The 16,689-nt window shown below is 43.9% G+C and overlaps 2 protein-coding genes across 2 annotated transcripts in view; one reads left to right on the forward strand and one right to left on the reverse strand.

Annotated features, from left to right (window-relative positions):
• Positions 1–5,675: 5,675 nt before the first annotated feature.
• On the reverse strand, positions 5,676–8,518 carry LOC309703926 (uncharacterized protein). Its single transcript, XM_082528835.1, has 2 exons — positions 8,459–8,518; positions 5,676–8,333 (listed from the first exon to the last, which is right to left on the reverse strand). The coding sequence occupies exons 1-2, from the start codon at positions 8,472–8,474 to the stop codon at positions 7,942–7,944; spliced, it is 408 nt and encodes a 135-aa protein (XP_082384961.1). The 5' UTR covers positions 8,475–8,518; the 3' UTR covers positions 5,676–7,941.
• A 5,598-nt stretch (positions 8,519–14,116) lies between these two features.
• LOC309702883 (alpha-2-macroglobulin-like) overlaps positions 14,117–16,689 on the forward strand; it is a 66,118-nt gene continuing 63,545 nt past the window's right edge. The window contains exons 1-4 of the mRNA XM_082527520.1: positions 14,117–14,130; positions 14,462–14,543; positions 14,623–14,803; positions 14,899–15,052. Of these exons, the coding sequence (XP_082383646.1) occupies positions 14,464–14,543; positions 14,623–14,803; positions 14,899–15,052 (415 nt within the window). The 5' untranslated portion in view covers positions 14,117–14,130; positions 14,462–14,463. The remainder of the gene's footprint in view (positions 14,131–14,461; positions 14,544–14,622; positions 14,804–14,898; positions 15,053–16,689) is intronic.

Consider the following 16,689-nt stretch of genomic DNA (forward strand, 5'->3'; position numbering starts at 1 on the left):
GTCAAACGTTTACTATAGGTCTTTACCAGGTTTGCACACACAGTAGCTGGTATTTTGGCCCATTCCTCCATGCAGATCTTCTCGAGAGCAGTGATGTTTTGGGGCTGTCGCTGAGCAACACGGACTTTCAACTCCCGCCACAGATTTTCTATGGGGTTGAGGTCTGGAGACTGGCTAGGCCACTCCAGGACTTTCAAATGCTTCTTACGGAGCCACTCCTTTGTTGCCCGGGCGGTGTGTTTTGGATCATTGTCATGTTGGAAGACCCAGCCTCGTTTCATCTTCAAAGTTCTCACTGATGGAAGGAGGTTTTGGCTCAAAATCTCACGATACATGGCCCCATTCATTCTGTCCTTAACACGGATCAGTCGTCCTGTCCCCTTGGCAGAAAAACAGCCCCATAGCATGATGTTTCCACCCCCATGCTTCACAGTAGGTATGGTGTTCTTGGGATGCAACTCAGTATTCTTCTTCCTCCAAACACGACGAGTTGAGTTTATACCAAAAAGTTCTACTTTGGTTTCATCTGACCACATGACATTCTCCCAATCCTCTGCTGTATCATCCATGTGCTCTCTGGCAAACTTCAGACAGGCCTGGACATGCACTGGCTTCAGCAGGAACACGTCTGGCACTGCGGGATTTGATTCCCTGCCGTTGTAGTGTGTTACTGATGGTGACCTTTGTTACTTTGGTCCCAGCTCTCTGCAGGTCATTCACCAGGTCCCCCCGTGTGGTTCTGGGATCTTTGCTCACCGTTCTCATGATCATTTTACCCCACGGGATGAGATCTTGCGTGGAGCCCCAGATCGAGGGAGATTATCAGTGGTCTTGTATGTCTTCCATTTTCTGATGATTGCTCCCACAGTTGATTTTTTCACACCAAGCTGCTTGCCTATTGTAGATTCACTCTTCCCAGTCTGGTGCAGGTCTACAATACTTTTCCTGGTGTCCTTCGAAAGCTCTTTGGTCTTGGCCATGGCGGAGTTTGGAGTCTGACTGTTTGAGGCTGTGGACAGGTGTCTTTTATACATCTGATGAGTTCAAACAGGTGCCATTCATACAGGTAACGAGTGGGGGACAGAAAAGCTTCTTTTTTTTTTTTTTTTTTTCTAAATGACATCAGAAACAGCAGTATGCGACATTACGTGATGGCAGAGCTTCAGTTCATCCTTTGTCATTTTTTTTTTTTTTTTTTTTTTTTTTTAATAAATAGGACAGGGGGAATGAATGAGAGAGAGAGGGGGAGAGAAAGAAAGAAAACCAAAGGGGAGAAGAGACGGTGAGAAGGGGGGGAAGAGAGAGAAAAAAAAAAAAGAACTCCTGGGTCACCTGTATGGAGAAAAAAAACAAACAAACAAACAAACAAAAACAAACAGAGGAGACAGCAAACAACAAAGAGCAACATAATAATAGAGAAAACAAAGCACCATCACAATAAACTAGCTAGTCATAGATATCAATATTTACTAAGTAATAAACGATATTGTGCAGCACGCAAGATAGACAGCGCACAGTGTGCTTTGAGGCAGCAGCCAAGAAAGCTTTAGTCCGCGTCTGTGAATACCCATGTGTGCATACCTGTGTGGATCAGCATGCTTGCATTCCAAAGGTTTCTCCATGTAATGATCTGCTAGGGAGTGTGGGGGGGCCACAGCCCCGTCCTCCAGGGTGTGAAGCGGGTATGGAGGAGATCAAAACTCCAGACATCCAGAGGCCCCCAGAACACAAGAGACCATGGAAGACCAACAGAGGGGCAGCCGCGCCACTGTCCCAGTAAGAGCTGAGGAGAGTCCCAGATAAGGGCTCGCCCAGCAGCCGCGGAGCAGAAGTCAGGGGGAGTTGCAGTGACGCGCCCGTGAGCTCCGCCGGCCCCCAGCTGCGCCTGAGTGACCGAGCCCTAGGCCGAGAGGCCGGGGGCACCCCACCTCCAAAGGGGCCCGAGCGAGCCCCAGGCCCCAGGCCCCGACAAGCGGCCGCCAAGGAGTGAGCCGGTGTGTACCCGGACGCCCACCCCTAGACACAAAGAACCACCAACACACCGACACCTGAGGGAGTCCGCCACCGGCAGGGGAAGTGGTGGTGGGTGGAGATAGGCCTCCAAACCTTGGAGGGCCTGAGGTGTCCCCAGAGAGGTGGCGTCTGATACCCAACCTGACATATAGACACAGACATACAGGCACACACAGACACAAACATCCATTCCCACCCTCATGCTCTCATATGCACTCACTCCACACTCAACCAACGTGGAGACAGACATAAAGAGACGCTGTACACACAATCACACTCCCCAAGCGTACTCTACAAACCGGGTCTAGGTACCCTTGCCCCTGGAGGGGGGAATTGCACCCAGACCCAGGTGGTGTTACCCTTTTCCCTGCGGTGGGGAGAGGCAGACCACCCCGACTCCGCAGCAGCAGGGAGGCCCCACACCCCAGACCGCAGTCGGACGGCCAACTCCTCCTACTAGCCCTCCCGCTCCAGCAGGCCGCAGAGAATGAGGGTGGGAGAAGACTCCAAACCTCCCTCCACCCGCTCATTGTAGTGTTGATGCATATGTGTTCTAAGGTGCAATTAAAACCCAGGAGAGCATGGAGCTACCTGCCAAGGAGCAGCAGGTAAGCGCATAGTCCCTCCTGCTAACCCTCAATGACTAAGTGTATTTAAAATTGAGAGGTGGGCAACGACGTCAGGGGTGAGGTATACACCCTGATGGTGATTTGGACTCCGTGATTGTGCCCACCCCCAAGATCCTATATGTATGTGTAATGAGTGTGAATAATGTGAATGTCTAAGTTGTGGGATAAAATTGAGGCAGAGGCAGCCAGAAGGGGACAGGGGGGGGGGGGGGGGTAGCCTCCTCTGCACCCTGGTGACATACCCCCACTCCAAGGCCCTGCATGTGTGGGTGGTTGTGGAGGAGCGGGAAGAGGGAGGCAGCTGGAGATGGGGAGGGAAGGAAGGGAGGGGCAGGGAAGGGGGGCCCAGGCCCATCAGACCGGGGCCCAGTGCAGTAGCGCCCCCCGGCTCCACAGAGCCCTGGACAGTCCACCCAACCCCACCACAGAGAAAACTGCACCCACCCCACCAACCACACATCTTCCAGACTACATAAGACGGTAAACGCCCAGGCTGAGATCTTCCTCCACCTCTCCTGTATCTCCCCCTCCTGCAGAGAGTTCCTGAGAGAAGAAAGCTCCTGCAAGATGTGACCATCCCCCCCACCAGTTGAAGAGCCCCCCAGGCGGCTCGATGCACCGGCGGCACCCTGCTCCAGGGCCGGGCCCCCATGCACCCACCCGCCCACAACCCCGGCAACACACCAACCAGGACCCGAGCCCCCGAGGCCCGGCCCGGGCCCCAGCCCAGAGACGGAGCGCCCCCAGAACCTCATGCCCATCCCGGACCCACCCAGGGGCAGCCAGGTTGCCAGGTCAGTAACCCGCGTCCGTCAGCACAGACCCTCCCCTAGCCCCGCTGCACGCAGCCGCGAGGAAACAGTCACCTGAGAGCCAACAGAGCCCTCAACCGGACGTGACCGCTACCCCGGGTTGAGCCCCCCAAGGAAGATGCCTCCGGGGAACCCCCCGACGCCCTAAGCCTGTCCCTACCCCCTCACCAATCACAACAGTGAAGGCGGGACCAAACTATGACCCCCCACCCCCACTAGGTGATGGAGCTGATAAAAGGGGCCCAGAGCAATTGATCTAATGTGGTGGCAGAGGCTGTGTCAAGACTAATGTAATCTAATAGATAATTTCTATATTGGTTAGAATTAAGATTATTTTTATTTTTCCAGTTCATGAGGACTGTTTTCTTGGCTATGCATAGGGCAGTGAAGATCATATGGGCTATATTCTTTTCTGAAGTGACATTATCTAAGCTGCCCAACAAACACACTAAGGGGGAGGTTGGAATGTTACATTTCAGACATTTTGATAAGTCTTCACATATCTCGCGCCAAAACTTTTGCACTGGTGGACAGAACCAAAGAGCGTGGATGTAATTGTCTGGTGTATTGCCTTGACAGTGTGAGCAGTTGTTGGAAGATGTAAAGCCCATCTTGAACATCCGATGACCTGTATAGTGCACTCTATGAAGTATTTTGTATTGTATTAATTGCAGACTGGGATTTTTAATTAATTTAAAAGTTTTTAAGCAAATCTGAGACCAGAAGTTTTGGTCTAGGTTGACTGATAAATCTGCTTCCCACTTTGCAGTAGGAAGGGATATTGATTCATCTAATTTAGAAAGTGTTCTGTATATTTTAGATAATAATTTGGGGGATTTAAGAGTAAGAAAATGTGCCGCACTTAGTGGTGTTTGTAATTCAACTTGACTGAGGTTAAATTTCTTTTTTACTATGGATTTAATTTGTTGATATTCTAAAAACCTTGTCTTGTTGATCCCATATTGTTCAACTAGTCTGTCAAATGGAATAAATTCTGTTCCCTCTAATATATGTTCTAAGTATTTAATTCCTTTACAACTCCATTCTGGGAAATTAATCATATTATTGTTTTGTAATATGTCAGGGTTATTCCAGATAGGTGTACGTTTGCATGGGATTAATGAAGACTCCGTTATTTTTAGAAACTCCCACCATGCTGTCAGAGAGAAGCTGATGTTGATACTTTTAAAGCATTCATGTCTTTTGATGTTTGAGCTAATAAATGGTAGGTCTGAAATCTCTAGATCCTTGCATAGTGCCTGTTCAACATCTAGCCAGGGCTCAACTAAGAAGGTATGTTTTAACCATTCTGAGATGAACTGAAGCCTGTTGGCTAAGAAGTATTGGTGAAAATTAGGCAGATCTAATCCTCCTCTATCCTTGGTTCTTTGTAGCGTTTTTAAGCTAATACGCGGGGGTTTATCTTTCCAAAGGAATTTGGAAATATATGAATCCAGAGATCTGAACCAATCTTGTGATGGTTTGTTAGGGATCATCAAAAATAAGTAATTTATTTTTGGCAAGATCATCATTTTTATAGTGGCGACCCTTCCCATGAGTGATATGGGTAAAGATTTCCATCTAGTCAGATCGCCTTCTACTTTCTTTAGAAGTGGGATGTGGTTTAGTTTAGTTAAGTCTGAAAGCTTAGGAGAGATATTAATACCTAAATATTTAATATTTCCGGATTGCAGTGGGGCAGAGGAAGAATTATGGAAGGAGCAGTTAATGGGGAGAACTGTAGATTTTGGCCAGTTAATTGAATAATCTGAAACTCTTGAAAACCAGTTTATTAAAGTAATTACCTCAGAGAGGTTGGTTTGTGTGTTTTGCAGAAAAAGCAACACATCATCCGCATAGAGACTGATTTTATGTTCTATGTTCTTACATTTTATGCCCTTAATTGTTGTAGCCTGTCTAAATGCTGCTGCTAGAGGTTCGATAAAAATTGCAAAAAGTGAGGGGGAGAGTGGGCATCCCTGTCTGGTGCCCCTCAGGAGACAGAAGCTGGAGGATGTCTGGTCATTTGTTCTGATACGAGCCGTTGGGGAATTGTATAATATTCTTATCCAGTTTATGAACGAGTTTCCAAAACCAAATTTGTGTAAAGTTGCGAATAAAAATTTCCAATTAACTCTGTCAAATGCTTTTTCTGCATCTAGAGATAATATTATGGCTTCGATGTTTTTATCGTATGAGTAGTCTATTAAATTAAGTAATCTACGAGTGTTTGTTGAGGAGTGCCGACCTTTTATGAAACCAGTTTGGTCAGGATGAATTAAGAGGGGGGTCATTTTCTCTAATCTCTTTGAGAGAGCTTTGCAGATTATTTTAAGGTCTACATTTAAAAGAGAAATTGGACGATAGCTTGAGGGAAATAAAGGGTCTTTGCCTGGTTTTAGCAGGAGACTAATGTTGGCAGAATTCATATTTGGTGGTAGTCTGCCCTTTTCCTCGATTTCCTGCAACATGCTGTGGAATACTGGTGCCAAAATTGTCCAGAATTCTTTGTAGAATTCTGCAGGGAAGCCGTCTGGACCTGGAGCCTTATTATTGGGCATACTTATCAGGGCTTCCTGGAGTTCACTTGGCGTCAGTGGCGAATCGAATTCCATTGCTTGACTGTCTAGTAATTTTGGAAGAGTTACGTTGTCAAGAAACAGATCAATTTCATTTTTAGATGGGTTTATTTGTGGTGAGTATAAAGTTTCATAGAAATCCCTAAAAATGTTGTTTATTCTTCCAGGATCATATATTGTGTTCCCCGATAAATCTTTAGCAGCACATATAGTTGTTTTTTCTTTATTTATTTTTAGCTGGTTAGCTAGAAATCGACCTGATTTGTTACTGTGTTCAAAATTCTGCAAGCGAAGTCTTTGTATAAGGAATTGTGTTTTTTTATTAATAGTTTCATTTAATTCTAGTTTTGTTTTGCATATTTTGTTCAATGTTTCCTGATCTTGGTGGGACGCGTAGGCTTCTTCTAGTGATTTGATGTTTTTTTCTAATTCCTGAATATTTTTGTTTTCTTCTTTCTTTTTGTGTGATGAGAAAGAAATTATTTTACCTCTCATCACAGCTTTCCCTGCTTCCCATAGAACAGAAGCAGATATTCCGGGAGTGTCATTAAAGTCTAAATATGAAGTCCATTCCTTTTTAAAATATTTAATAAAGTCTTCATCTTTAAGTAGTGATATATTAAATCTCCAGTTTTTACTTGGCGTAGTATTATTCTTGTGCATTAGTGTTAAAGATACAGGAGCATGATCGCTGACAGCTATAGGATGAATCTCAGTGTCTGAAATGTCACACAGCAGTGAGCTGCTGACCAAAAAATAATCCAGACGAGAGTAAGAGTGATGAACATGCGAGAAAAAAGTATATTCCTTACTGGTGGGGTGAAGAGAGCGCCATGCATCGCAAAGACCAAAGTCGTTCATATACTGTTTGATTATATTTGTGGACTGCCAATTACGCTGAGTTCCTGTTGTGTTGAGCCTATCCATTTCTTCATTTAGTCCAAGGTTGAGGTCACCGCCAAGAATGAGTGTGCAATCAAGGTGTTCAGAGAGTGCACTAAAAAAACCGTGGAAGAATGAGGGTTCATCAACATTTGGACCATATATACTAACAATACATAGTTTTTTGTTCAATATTGATAGTTTAATAATTAGAAATCTACCCTCTGGATCTATAACTGTATCGAGTACTGTAAAATTAACATTTTTATGTATTAAAATTGCTACTCCCCGTTGTCTAGAATTATAACCGGCTGCAAACACGTTAGGAAACTCAGGTGTTTTAAGTTCATTTAAACCTGTGACAGGTTTGTGAGTTTCTTGTAATAAAACAACATCTGCCTGTAGTTTTTTAAGCTGGTTAAATATTTTTAACCTCTTTCCTCTGGTGCCAGCTCCATTTACATTCCATGTGACAAACCTCAGCATGCCCTTAATTGTGCGTGTATGTTTAATGATGTATGCTGGGTGTTTCGTTTAAACGGGTGGAGAGAGTGTGGAAACATCCCTTGTTTGTAAATAGAAAGAGAAAAAGAAGTGTGGTGAGAGACTCCATAAGTCTGACTATGTGTGTGAATATTCACTAATATGAACAAGCGTGGCTTGCTTATGTGTCCTGCAAGTCTGTGCGTGCTGTGAGGCTGTTGTGAATGTGCTGCCGTTGAGCTGATGTGTTTGCGTGATCGTGTTGTGAAAATATGGAGAAATAGAGGGTGTTGTTTGTAGGTGAGTGGGGAAGTAGGTGACCACAGCAGTGAAAGACAAGAGAAAGAAAGAAACCACATGAACTGTGAGCGACAACAAAAAAAAAGAGACGAAACGGAAACATTCCAATTAAAGCAATGACGGAGGGTGACGGTGTTATATCTGCTATGACATCATATTGATATTACTAGGTTAAACACATTTTAAAGGAGAAAGTGTGAATGAATAAGAAAAGAGTGTAGCGGGTTCTTATCTGGAGTGCAGTCAGTATAACCACGGTGTGGTGCCGGGGTCGCGGTAGAGCTGTCCGTCCACGTAGAGCCGGTCCACAGCGATGACAGCACGGGAGCCTTTCTGGATAAAGCTACGTCGAACTGGGAACAGGACCTTGCGTCGTTCCAGGATCTCTTTGGGGAACTGGTCGTTCACGCTGAAGTCCGTTCCTTTCAGCTCTCTGCCGCGACTCTTCACCTGTTCCTTCTGTTTGAATTGACTGAATTTGGCCACAATAGGCCGTGGTCTCCCGGTCCGCGACCGCGCGCCCCCCAAGCGATGTACTCTATCGAAGTCGATGTTCTTTACGGTGTCCTCCGGCAGCTTCAGGTGGATTTTAATGAAGCTTTTCACCGTTGCCTCTGCGTCCTCTCCGGCAGTTTCTGGAATACCAGAAAACACAAGATTATCTCTCATGCTACGGGCTTGTAGATCGATAACGGACTCTTTTATTTTTTTATTTTCAATGTTTAGCTGGGTCACGTTATCGGTGAGAGATTTAACCGACTCCCGTAGCGTGGCATTTTCAGCGGCAAGCGTTTCCACCTGCCGCTGGCAGAATTCCAGGGATTCTCTCAGAGATTTAAATTCCCGGTGTAAGATCTCCACCAGGGACAGCCTCGCATCGAAACTGGACAATCGCTTGTCGATTGACTCCAGGATTTCTGCGATGTCTTTGCCGGCAGGCGATGTTGTACCGGGGGAGTCTGCCTGGCGACTTCTCTTCGATGACGGCGTCTCGATTTTGGCCGGGGAAGATGCACTCTGGGCCTTATGCATTACTAAATCTTGAAAACAGCGGTCGATGTAATCTTGGAGAGCGTCTAAACTCTCCCCGTTGTCCTCCAGGGTGTTAGAGATGATAAAACAGATGTTGTTAGTTATATGACAATTGATTAGTATATTTGGTAATACTGAAGCTTGGAAAACCTTTGTTAAACTCTATGCTACCATTTGCTTTTTCTCCGCCAAAATCTCCGGCGTCTGACGTCACCTACAACATCACTTCCGTCACTTACCTCACTTCCGTCCGTCACTCCGAAAAGCTTCTTACAGAAGACGTTACAGGTCTGTGAGAGCCAGAGATTTTCCATGTTTGAGGTGACCAAATACTTATTTTCCACCCTAATTTACGTATAAATTCTTTACAAATCCTACCATGTGAATTCATGGATTTTTTTTTCACATTCTGTCTCTCACAGTTGAAGTGTACCTCTGGTGCAAATTACTGACCTCTGTCATCATTTTAAGTGGGGGAACTTGCACAATCGGTGGCTGACTAAATACCTTTTTGCCCCACTGTATATATATATATATATATATATATATATAATGTTCTTCCTCTACACCCCCCCCCCCCCCCAATTTTTTTGCACATGTCGAGGAGCGTGTCAGGCTACATTTCACTGTGTGTTATACTTGTCTAACTATGCATGTGTCAAATAAAGAACCTTGAACCTTGAACCTTGAAAAGGCTGATCCACTACAGGAATGGGACACAACGGAGCTGGGGCTATGACCTGATTAGGTTTACCTGCAATCTGACATACATGGCAACTGTTGCAAAATTTAGAAACATCACGCTTCATACCAGGCCAAAAGAAATGTCTTAATAGTAGCTGGTATGTTTTCGTGATGCCCAAGTGTCCCGACCACTGGCTTTCATGGGCAAGGGCCAGGATTTTCTGTCGGTACACAGAGGGCACGGCAATCTGCTTGACCTTACTCCATTCTGCACCTTCTGCACCTGGTGGAGACCACTGACGCATCAGAACATCCCGTTCTACAAAAAAGGCTTGTTGCTCTTTCTCGACTTGCTCAGCACTTACCGTACGTTAGAAACAGCTCTGTAGTGTTTCATCAGCTAATTGAGCTGCTGATAGCTGGTCTCTAGTCAAGGGCAGCAAAGAGACCTTAGGAAATGGATCAGGCTCCTCAGGTTTCACTGAGTCTGGGGGTGACAGAACATTGTTTCTGTTAGTGGGTACATCATTCTCCTCGGAAAATGAGGACATCAACACAGAATCAGAGAGGGCAATATCAGTATTTTTACGAGCTTGTGCTCGAGTAATTGCACAGGCTGGATACAGCCCAGGGTGCATAGAAACATCAGAGGTTTTCTGATTCAGGGGGTTGTCTAAAACCTCCAGACGAGGGAGCACTACCCCTCCTGCAATATCATTGCCCAACAACATGGCCACGCCCTCTATTGGCAAGGCCGGGCAAACAGCAACAGGGAAAAATCCTGTAGCAATGGTTGATTTGATAAAAACTCTGTGAACTGGTCTGGGAGCGTAACCCATCTCTATCCCCCGTAGAACAGAATTAAAACCACATTCACTTTCAGCAGAAAACGGTAAGACACTTGCGAGGATGACAGTTTTGAGAACCTCCGGTGTCCCTTAAAATACGCACAGGTTTTAACTCAGATGGATTGTCAGTTAGCGATACTGAGCCATCAAAAATGAATGGTTCGAAACAGGGGTCTGGCACCCTACCACCACAACCGTGGACCTCATGACGGGCCTCAGCTTTTACAAAACCCACCCCTTTGGGTTGCTGAGCATTTGATGTTTTGCGTTTTAAGGCTAAACAGTCAGCAATGACATGTCCAGTTTTATGACAGTAAAACATTCACGGTTTTCCCTGGACCCAGACACTTTAGCTGTGTGGGGCTGTTGCACAGGGCTAACCCGTGGCTTCTCACTGCCAGTAAACGAGGCTTTATGAGTGAGCACAAACTCATCAGCAAGAACAGCAGCAGATGCGAGTGACGTCACTTTCTGTTCATTTAAATATAGCACAATACGCTCAGGGACACATTTCTTAAAATCCTTTAACAAAACTAATTCGCGCAGAGCATCATAGTTACTCGCTTTCGAAGCAACACACCACTTATCAAAGAGAACCCCCTTTTCCCTTGCAAACTCCACATAAGTTTGGGCTGGCAACTTCTTTTGCTGGCGAAACCTCTGCCTATAGGCCTCGGGGACTAGCTCGTACGCCTGCAAAACAGCCGTTTTAATGCACGAGTAATCTAAAAGTCCCTTAAAGAAAGCGCCGCCACCACCTCTTGGGCTTTGCCGGACAGTTTGCACATTAGCAAAAGAGGCCAAATCTCACTAGGCCACTGCAACGTGCCAGCGATACGTTCAAATGCTGCAAAGTATGTATCAACCTCAGTTTCTCTAAACGTGGGCACTAAAGAAATGCACTTATTGATTTTAAAAGCAGAAGTGGACGAGGAGGCGGGACCGGAATTGTCAGCAGAGACAGATGAGGCTTGAGACTGAGACTCCAGCTCAAGCTTTCGGAGCCTAACGGCTTTGTCTGCCTCTATCTCCAGCCATCTTATTTCGAGCTGAACCCGCCTGTTCTGGGCCTTCTCCTCAGCCTCCAATTGGAGACGTGCCAGCCGCACCTTCAGCCGAGCTCCTTCTCTGCCTTCTGAACTCCCAGAAGAGAGTGGGTCATAGCGAGGAAGCGTGCGCGGCGTTTTTCCCCGCTCATCCCCCTCACCATCCCCACCAGAACCATTTTGGCCCTCTTCCACTACGGCAGCTTGGCTTGGCACACCAGAGACCACAGGCAAAACAGGCGCTTGAAGCACACCAGCTCCCACCAACTTGTCCACCACTAAAGCTTTTATATCACACTTACGGAGGGTTTTTGAAACCTGCAGCTGAAAGTGATCCACAATTTGCAGCAAATCAGTTTTGCGACGGCTATTGATAATCTCAAGAGATGGGGCAGCTATAAAGTGCTGTAAACAAAACGCAGCCGACATTTTATTTTATTTTTTTAATTTAACCCCCCTCCCAGGAACAAAGACCCCCCTATGAGGGATCCCGGACGAGCCCCCACTTATGTTACGACCCGGCTCTGCTAGGCGACAGCGGACGTAACATAAATGAGCTCAGAGACCAGGGGGTTAGATAAGAAGAAAAACATAAGGTTTATTAACACAACTGAAAACCGTTAGTGAAACAACTCACTAGGCAAGTCCTTCAATGAATGAAGGATCCTCAGCCTTTTATACTCTCAGGTAATTGCAGGCAGCTGTGTCATTGGTCTGTCGTACTCAAGGCTCCTGCAGCAGCCAATGGTGTGAGTGGTCTGACACGCTCTGATCTGCATGAAGTTGGGGCGGGCATAGGTCCGGGCCAGCCAATCCCCCGTGAGTCCTGGAGCACTTTGATTTCCATAGAGGAAGGCGGGGCCACCTGGAGGCCAGAGGCCGTAACAACCAGAATATGTAATAAAGCAATAGACCTTTCAGCACAATTCTATTTTTTTCTGTGTAATATAAATATAAAATGTAATCAAATGAAAAAGTTTTTTTTAAACTTGTTTTATTAGTTTTAGTCTTTTAACTTTATGCGTCAAGCAAAAATAAAATTATATGCAACAGTCTGACTGGTAGAAATGTGTTTAACATTTAAACCTATTTTCTGCATATTCCAGCATATCAAATGAAATAATTTTTTGTGTTTACACTCACTATTGTGAGTAAAAACACAGTAAAAAATAAATAAAGTCAAAGATTCAGCAACTCTTAAATTTATTGTCACCTGTGTAGCAGGAGTGGGGCTGGTGGAGGTTTGCCTGGTGCCACAGCGGTCATGTCAGTGGGGGGATCCGGGGGTTTCTCTGTGAATTTAATTTTTTGCTGTAGAAAGAAGTTTTCTTCCCATGCAGAGTGTACAGCGGATGCTAATGTTTTTGTCACTTTTTACAGAATCAAACTCAAAGTAATGTCAGCATTTCCAAGATTTAAACGCTGCGTGGTCGGACTCTCTCCGGCACTCCATGTTATCCATTGTTGATCTACACAAGTCTGTCCCCACCGACGTCGCACACTCGTACGTCATTGTCACAAGACACTCTTACAAATTAAATCACAGTTAACGCAGTGTGCTTACGGAAAAGTAACAGTAATCTAATTACTTTTTAATAATCCCTTACAATACTAATTACTGGAAAAAAGTAATCGGATTACTTGTAACATGTTACTGCCCATCTCTGCACATAAGTATGTCATTGTTTTAGTCCAGAGTTACTCATACATGCCTAAGAAATGCTCCAGCTCCTCAAACAAGTGAGGTAATACAGTTGCAGGTGGATGCCAGTAAGGTGGGTGCTAGAGCTGCTCTTCTGCCTAGCAACACCCTTCGTGTTTTAATTAACCAATGTGCTCGAAATAAAATTGGTATTTACTGTTTTGAAATTGATTTCATGAAAGTATTTAACTTCATTTGGCATAACGGACTTTACTGCAGAATTCCTTAGTGTAGTCAAATTTATAAGAGAAAATTGTTGAGCTGTTAAAATGGGAGACAATCCAACAGAATGTTCCACCCAGATTTATGAAGTTTGTCACGATTTAAGACATTTAAATATTGACATAAATGAACATGTGGTCCTTGACCACAGGTATCAGCACATTAACCATGAGTGAGCTCATATCATAAATACATGTATCATAATAAATATCTAATAATATCTAATAATATCCTAACAGCAGCAGATATTCAGTATATCAGTAGAATTCAGTCCCTCATAGGTTCAGTGCTCTTAACTGTTTTTTCTGTTATTTTCTGGATTTGTTAATAAGGATGAACACATGTGTGTTTAAACATGCCCCACTGCAGCACATTAGTAAGACGGAACAAACAAAAACCCTTTTCCCGTAAAGGCAAATCAAAGAAGACAAATAGAATGACATGGGGTAATACTGCTGGGTCCAGAATATGACTCATTCGCAGCAGTTTTACATCTCAGTTTAAAAATGAGAAAACATATCCATCCACACTCAGCAGTGTGACTGTCACTGCTGTTATTTCAGTGGGCTGAAGTTTGATCTGTGGTGTTTACCAAAGTGCAAGAAAAGCTGTTAAACATGTTTCATTTTGAATCCTTACAGAAATATTGTTATATTTGTCTTTTAAGCAAATGTAGCAGTCTGTGACATCACTGATGAATCCATCCGTTGTGTTTGAGCCTGTTATCACTACACAAACGTTTGTTTAGTCTTTCCCGAAAAATAAGGTCAAAAACATGGCAGTCAGACATCCCATGCTGGGTAAAGGGCGCTGTTGGTGGCTACACTTACTGTAACGCCCAGTGATTTTAGAGAATATCAGTAGTTACACACTACAGTGGGATATCCCAGCACTGACGGTAAGAAAATGCACATTATTAAGTAAAACAGGCACATTCGAAACAGAAATAACTTCTTGTAACAGCCGAATTAAACTCTGAGCTGATTTAGAAACATCACCTCGGAGCACTGTATGTTACTGTAATATTTTACACTGAACAACAAGCTTTACTGTTGTCTATAGTTTAGTGTTCAGTGCTGAAAGCAGGATTGGGATTTTGTAAATGTGTAAGTGATTGACTTTGTGGAGATCAGAGTACATGAGTGCGTTTCAAACACGTGGCTGTTATGTGGGTGGGGACGATCAGCCGATATTTAGCCGAAGCTGACACTGAGGATTATCACAACCAGTCATGGACCGTCTCTGGATCCTGAGCTGCACTCTGTGTGTCCTCCTGAGCTGGATGCATGTGGATCAAGCGGTGGCTGAACCGTGAGTTTGTCTTCAGCGTGTTTTTGTCTGTGTGAGTTGTTCACTGCAGTAACTGCTGTATGTGTGATGCTGTATGCAGCCAGTACCTGGTGGCCATTCCTGCTGTTATTGAAGCTGGAGCTGAGGCCAAATTCTGTGCAACTCTCCGACAGCCCAGTGGGACTCTGGTCATGACTGTCACTTTGATGTCCCGAGAGAAGAACACAACCTTATTCACGCATACGTCAAATGAGGCCTTTCAAACCTGTGTTCAGTTTGAGGTTGGCAACCAGCACTTTCACACACAAAGTGTGTGTTAGTTGTTATCGTAAGCATTATAGGCTTTAATGACTATCTAAATATCCCACTGTCTCAGGCTCCTTTGGTACAAAAGGAGGTGCAAAATTTTCAGGTGGAGGTACGAGGAGACACATTTTACTCCAAACAAGTCAGAAAAGTGATGATCCGAGCGTCTGATCCCGTCACATTCATCCAAACAGACAAACCCATCTACCTCCCTGGACAAAAAGGTAACAATGTGCTGTTATGTTATATAAGACATGTAGTTCATTCAAATTCCAACATCATGAGCAAGCTGCTCCACCATCTCCAATTTGTGTAACAAGTTTTATTGTCCAAAATTTGGACACACATACAGTGATTGATGTGAAATGTTTGCTTCAAATAGCAAAATTTTTTCAAGATATCAATACGGTCGATCGACCGAGATGTTTGTTCGCGCTTTGAAATCTGACTCCATCTTTGAACATAACTACCGTATTTTCCGGATTACAAGGCACACTTAAAATCCTTTCTTTTTCTGAAAAATCAATAGTGTGCCTTATGTATGAATTCTGGTTGTGTTTACTGACCACAAACAGATTTTATGTGGTACACAGTGCTCAAAAATGTGTGAAAAAATGTTTTAGTACGCCTTTGGTAAGGTACGAAGCCGCACCGCTTGATGGATTGTCGGAGCATTACAGCTAGAAGAGTCAGAAGCCTCGCGGACTCGGTCTAATCTGGATCCTAAACGCCGTCTGCTTCAGGTCCTAAAGTCAAACGAACACTGCAGCATCACTGAGAGTTAAAAACTGTCTAAATTCTTTCATCTGTAATAAAATGATCAGCCTTGCTGCTTTACCAGGTGTAACAATTAAGTTTAACATCCAGGCATCCATGCAAACAGAATTTATTAAATGTAACAGAGTTAGAAGTTAGCAGGAAGTTAGCTCGCTGGTTTTGCTAGCTACCTAAGCATGATATAGCATGTTGTGACTGAGAGATTTCTGGATAAAAATAAAATGTAAAGCTCTGCTATCACTTCCAACATTACTGAAGTTGGACTACCTGGTATACAATGTTGTGCTACGTGATCGCTAGCGACACAGCTATGTTAGCGTAACATAAACACAGTGAAGCTGGAGGATGAACGCTAACTTTTTTCCACTCAATAAAAGTTTCCGATGGTTTTTGACAAATGCAATCGCATGGAAAAATGCTTTAAATGGACCAAACTTCAGTCAGGAGAACAACTGAGATAATCCATCCACAATACCAGGTTAGTCATTATTATAAGATAAGATCACGTTTATTAGTCCCACACGTCGGAAATTGGTTTTGTTACAGCAGAAAGTGGACAGTGCAAAGTTACATAACAAAAATTATAAGGCGCTTAAAGCAGTGTGCTTAATTTCTCCACACTATAGGCCTATTCATGAGAGAGAAATGCACTGAAAATTACCCTCTAGGGAAGGGCGTAGATTTCGTTTTGGCATTGGTGGGGACGAATGATTCAGATTTTTTTTCCTTTTTGTCTTTGCTTCTTGATAAAAAAGGAGAAATGTACTTGCCTACATACACTCTAAGAAATAAAACTGATAATTACTTAAATATTTTGGTGCAACACTTTTACACTCAAAAATAATGAGTAAATGCAACAACAATCACATCTCTTAAATACAGCTTATTAATTGAGTAAATCCAACTAAAATGGAATAAGTTGTTATGAACAATTAAAGATGTTACAGTAACATACAAAATTGAGTAAATACAATTGAAAATGTAAGTTAAAACAACAGTAACCAAAAGTTCAAACTACATAAAATTTTAATTAGGAAATGCTGAAATGCTTGGCACATTTAACCTACACCATTACAATTATTTG

The sequence above is a fragment of the Aulonocara stuartgranti genome (genome assembly GCF_965226115.1).
Source record: "Aulonocara stuartgranti genome assembly, chromosome: 3".
In the NCBI taxonomy this organism is placed as follows: Eukaryota; Metazoa; Chordata; class Actinopteri; order Cichliformes; family Cichlidae; genus Aulonocara; species Aulonocara stuartgranti.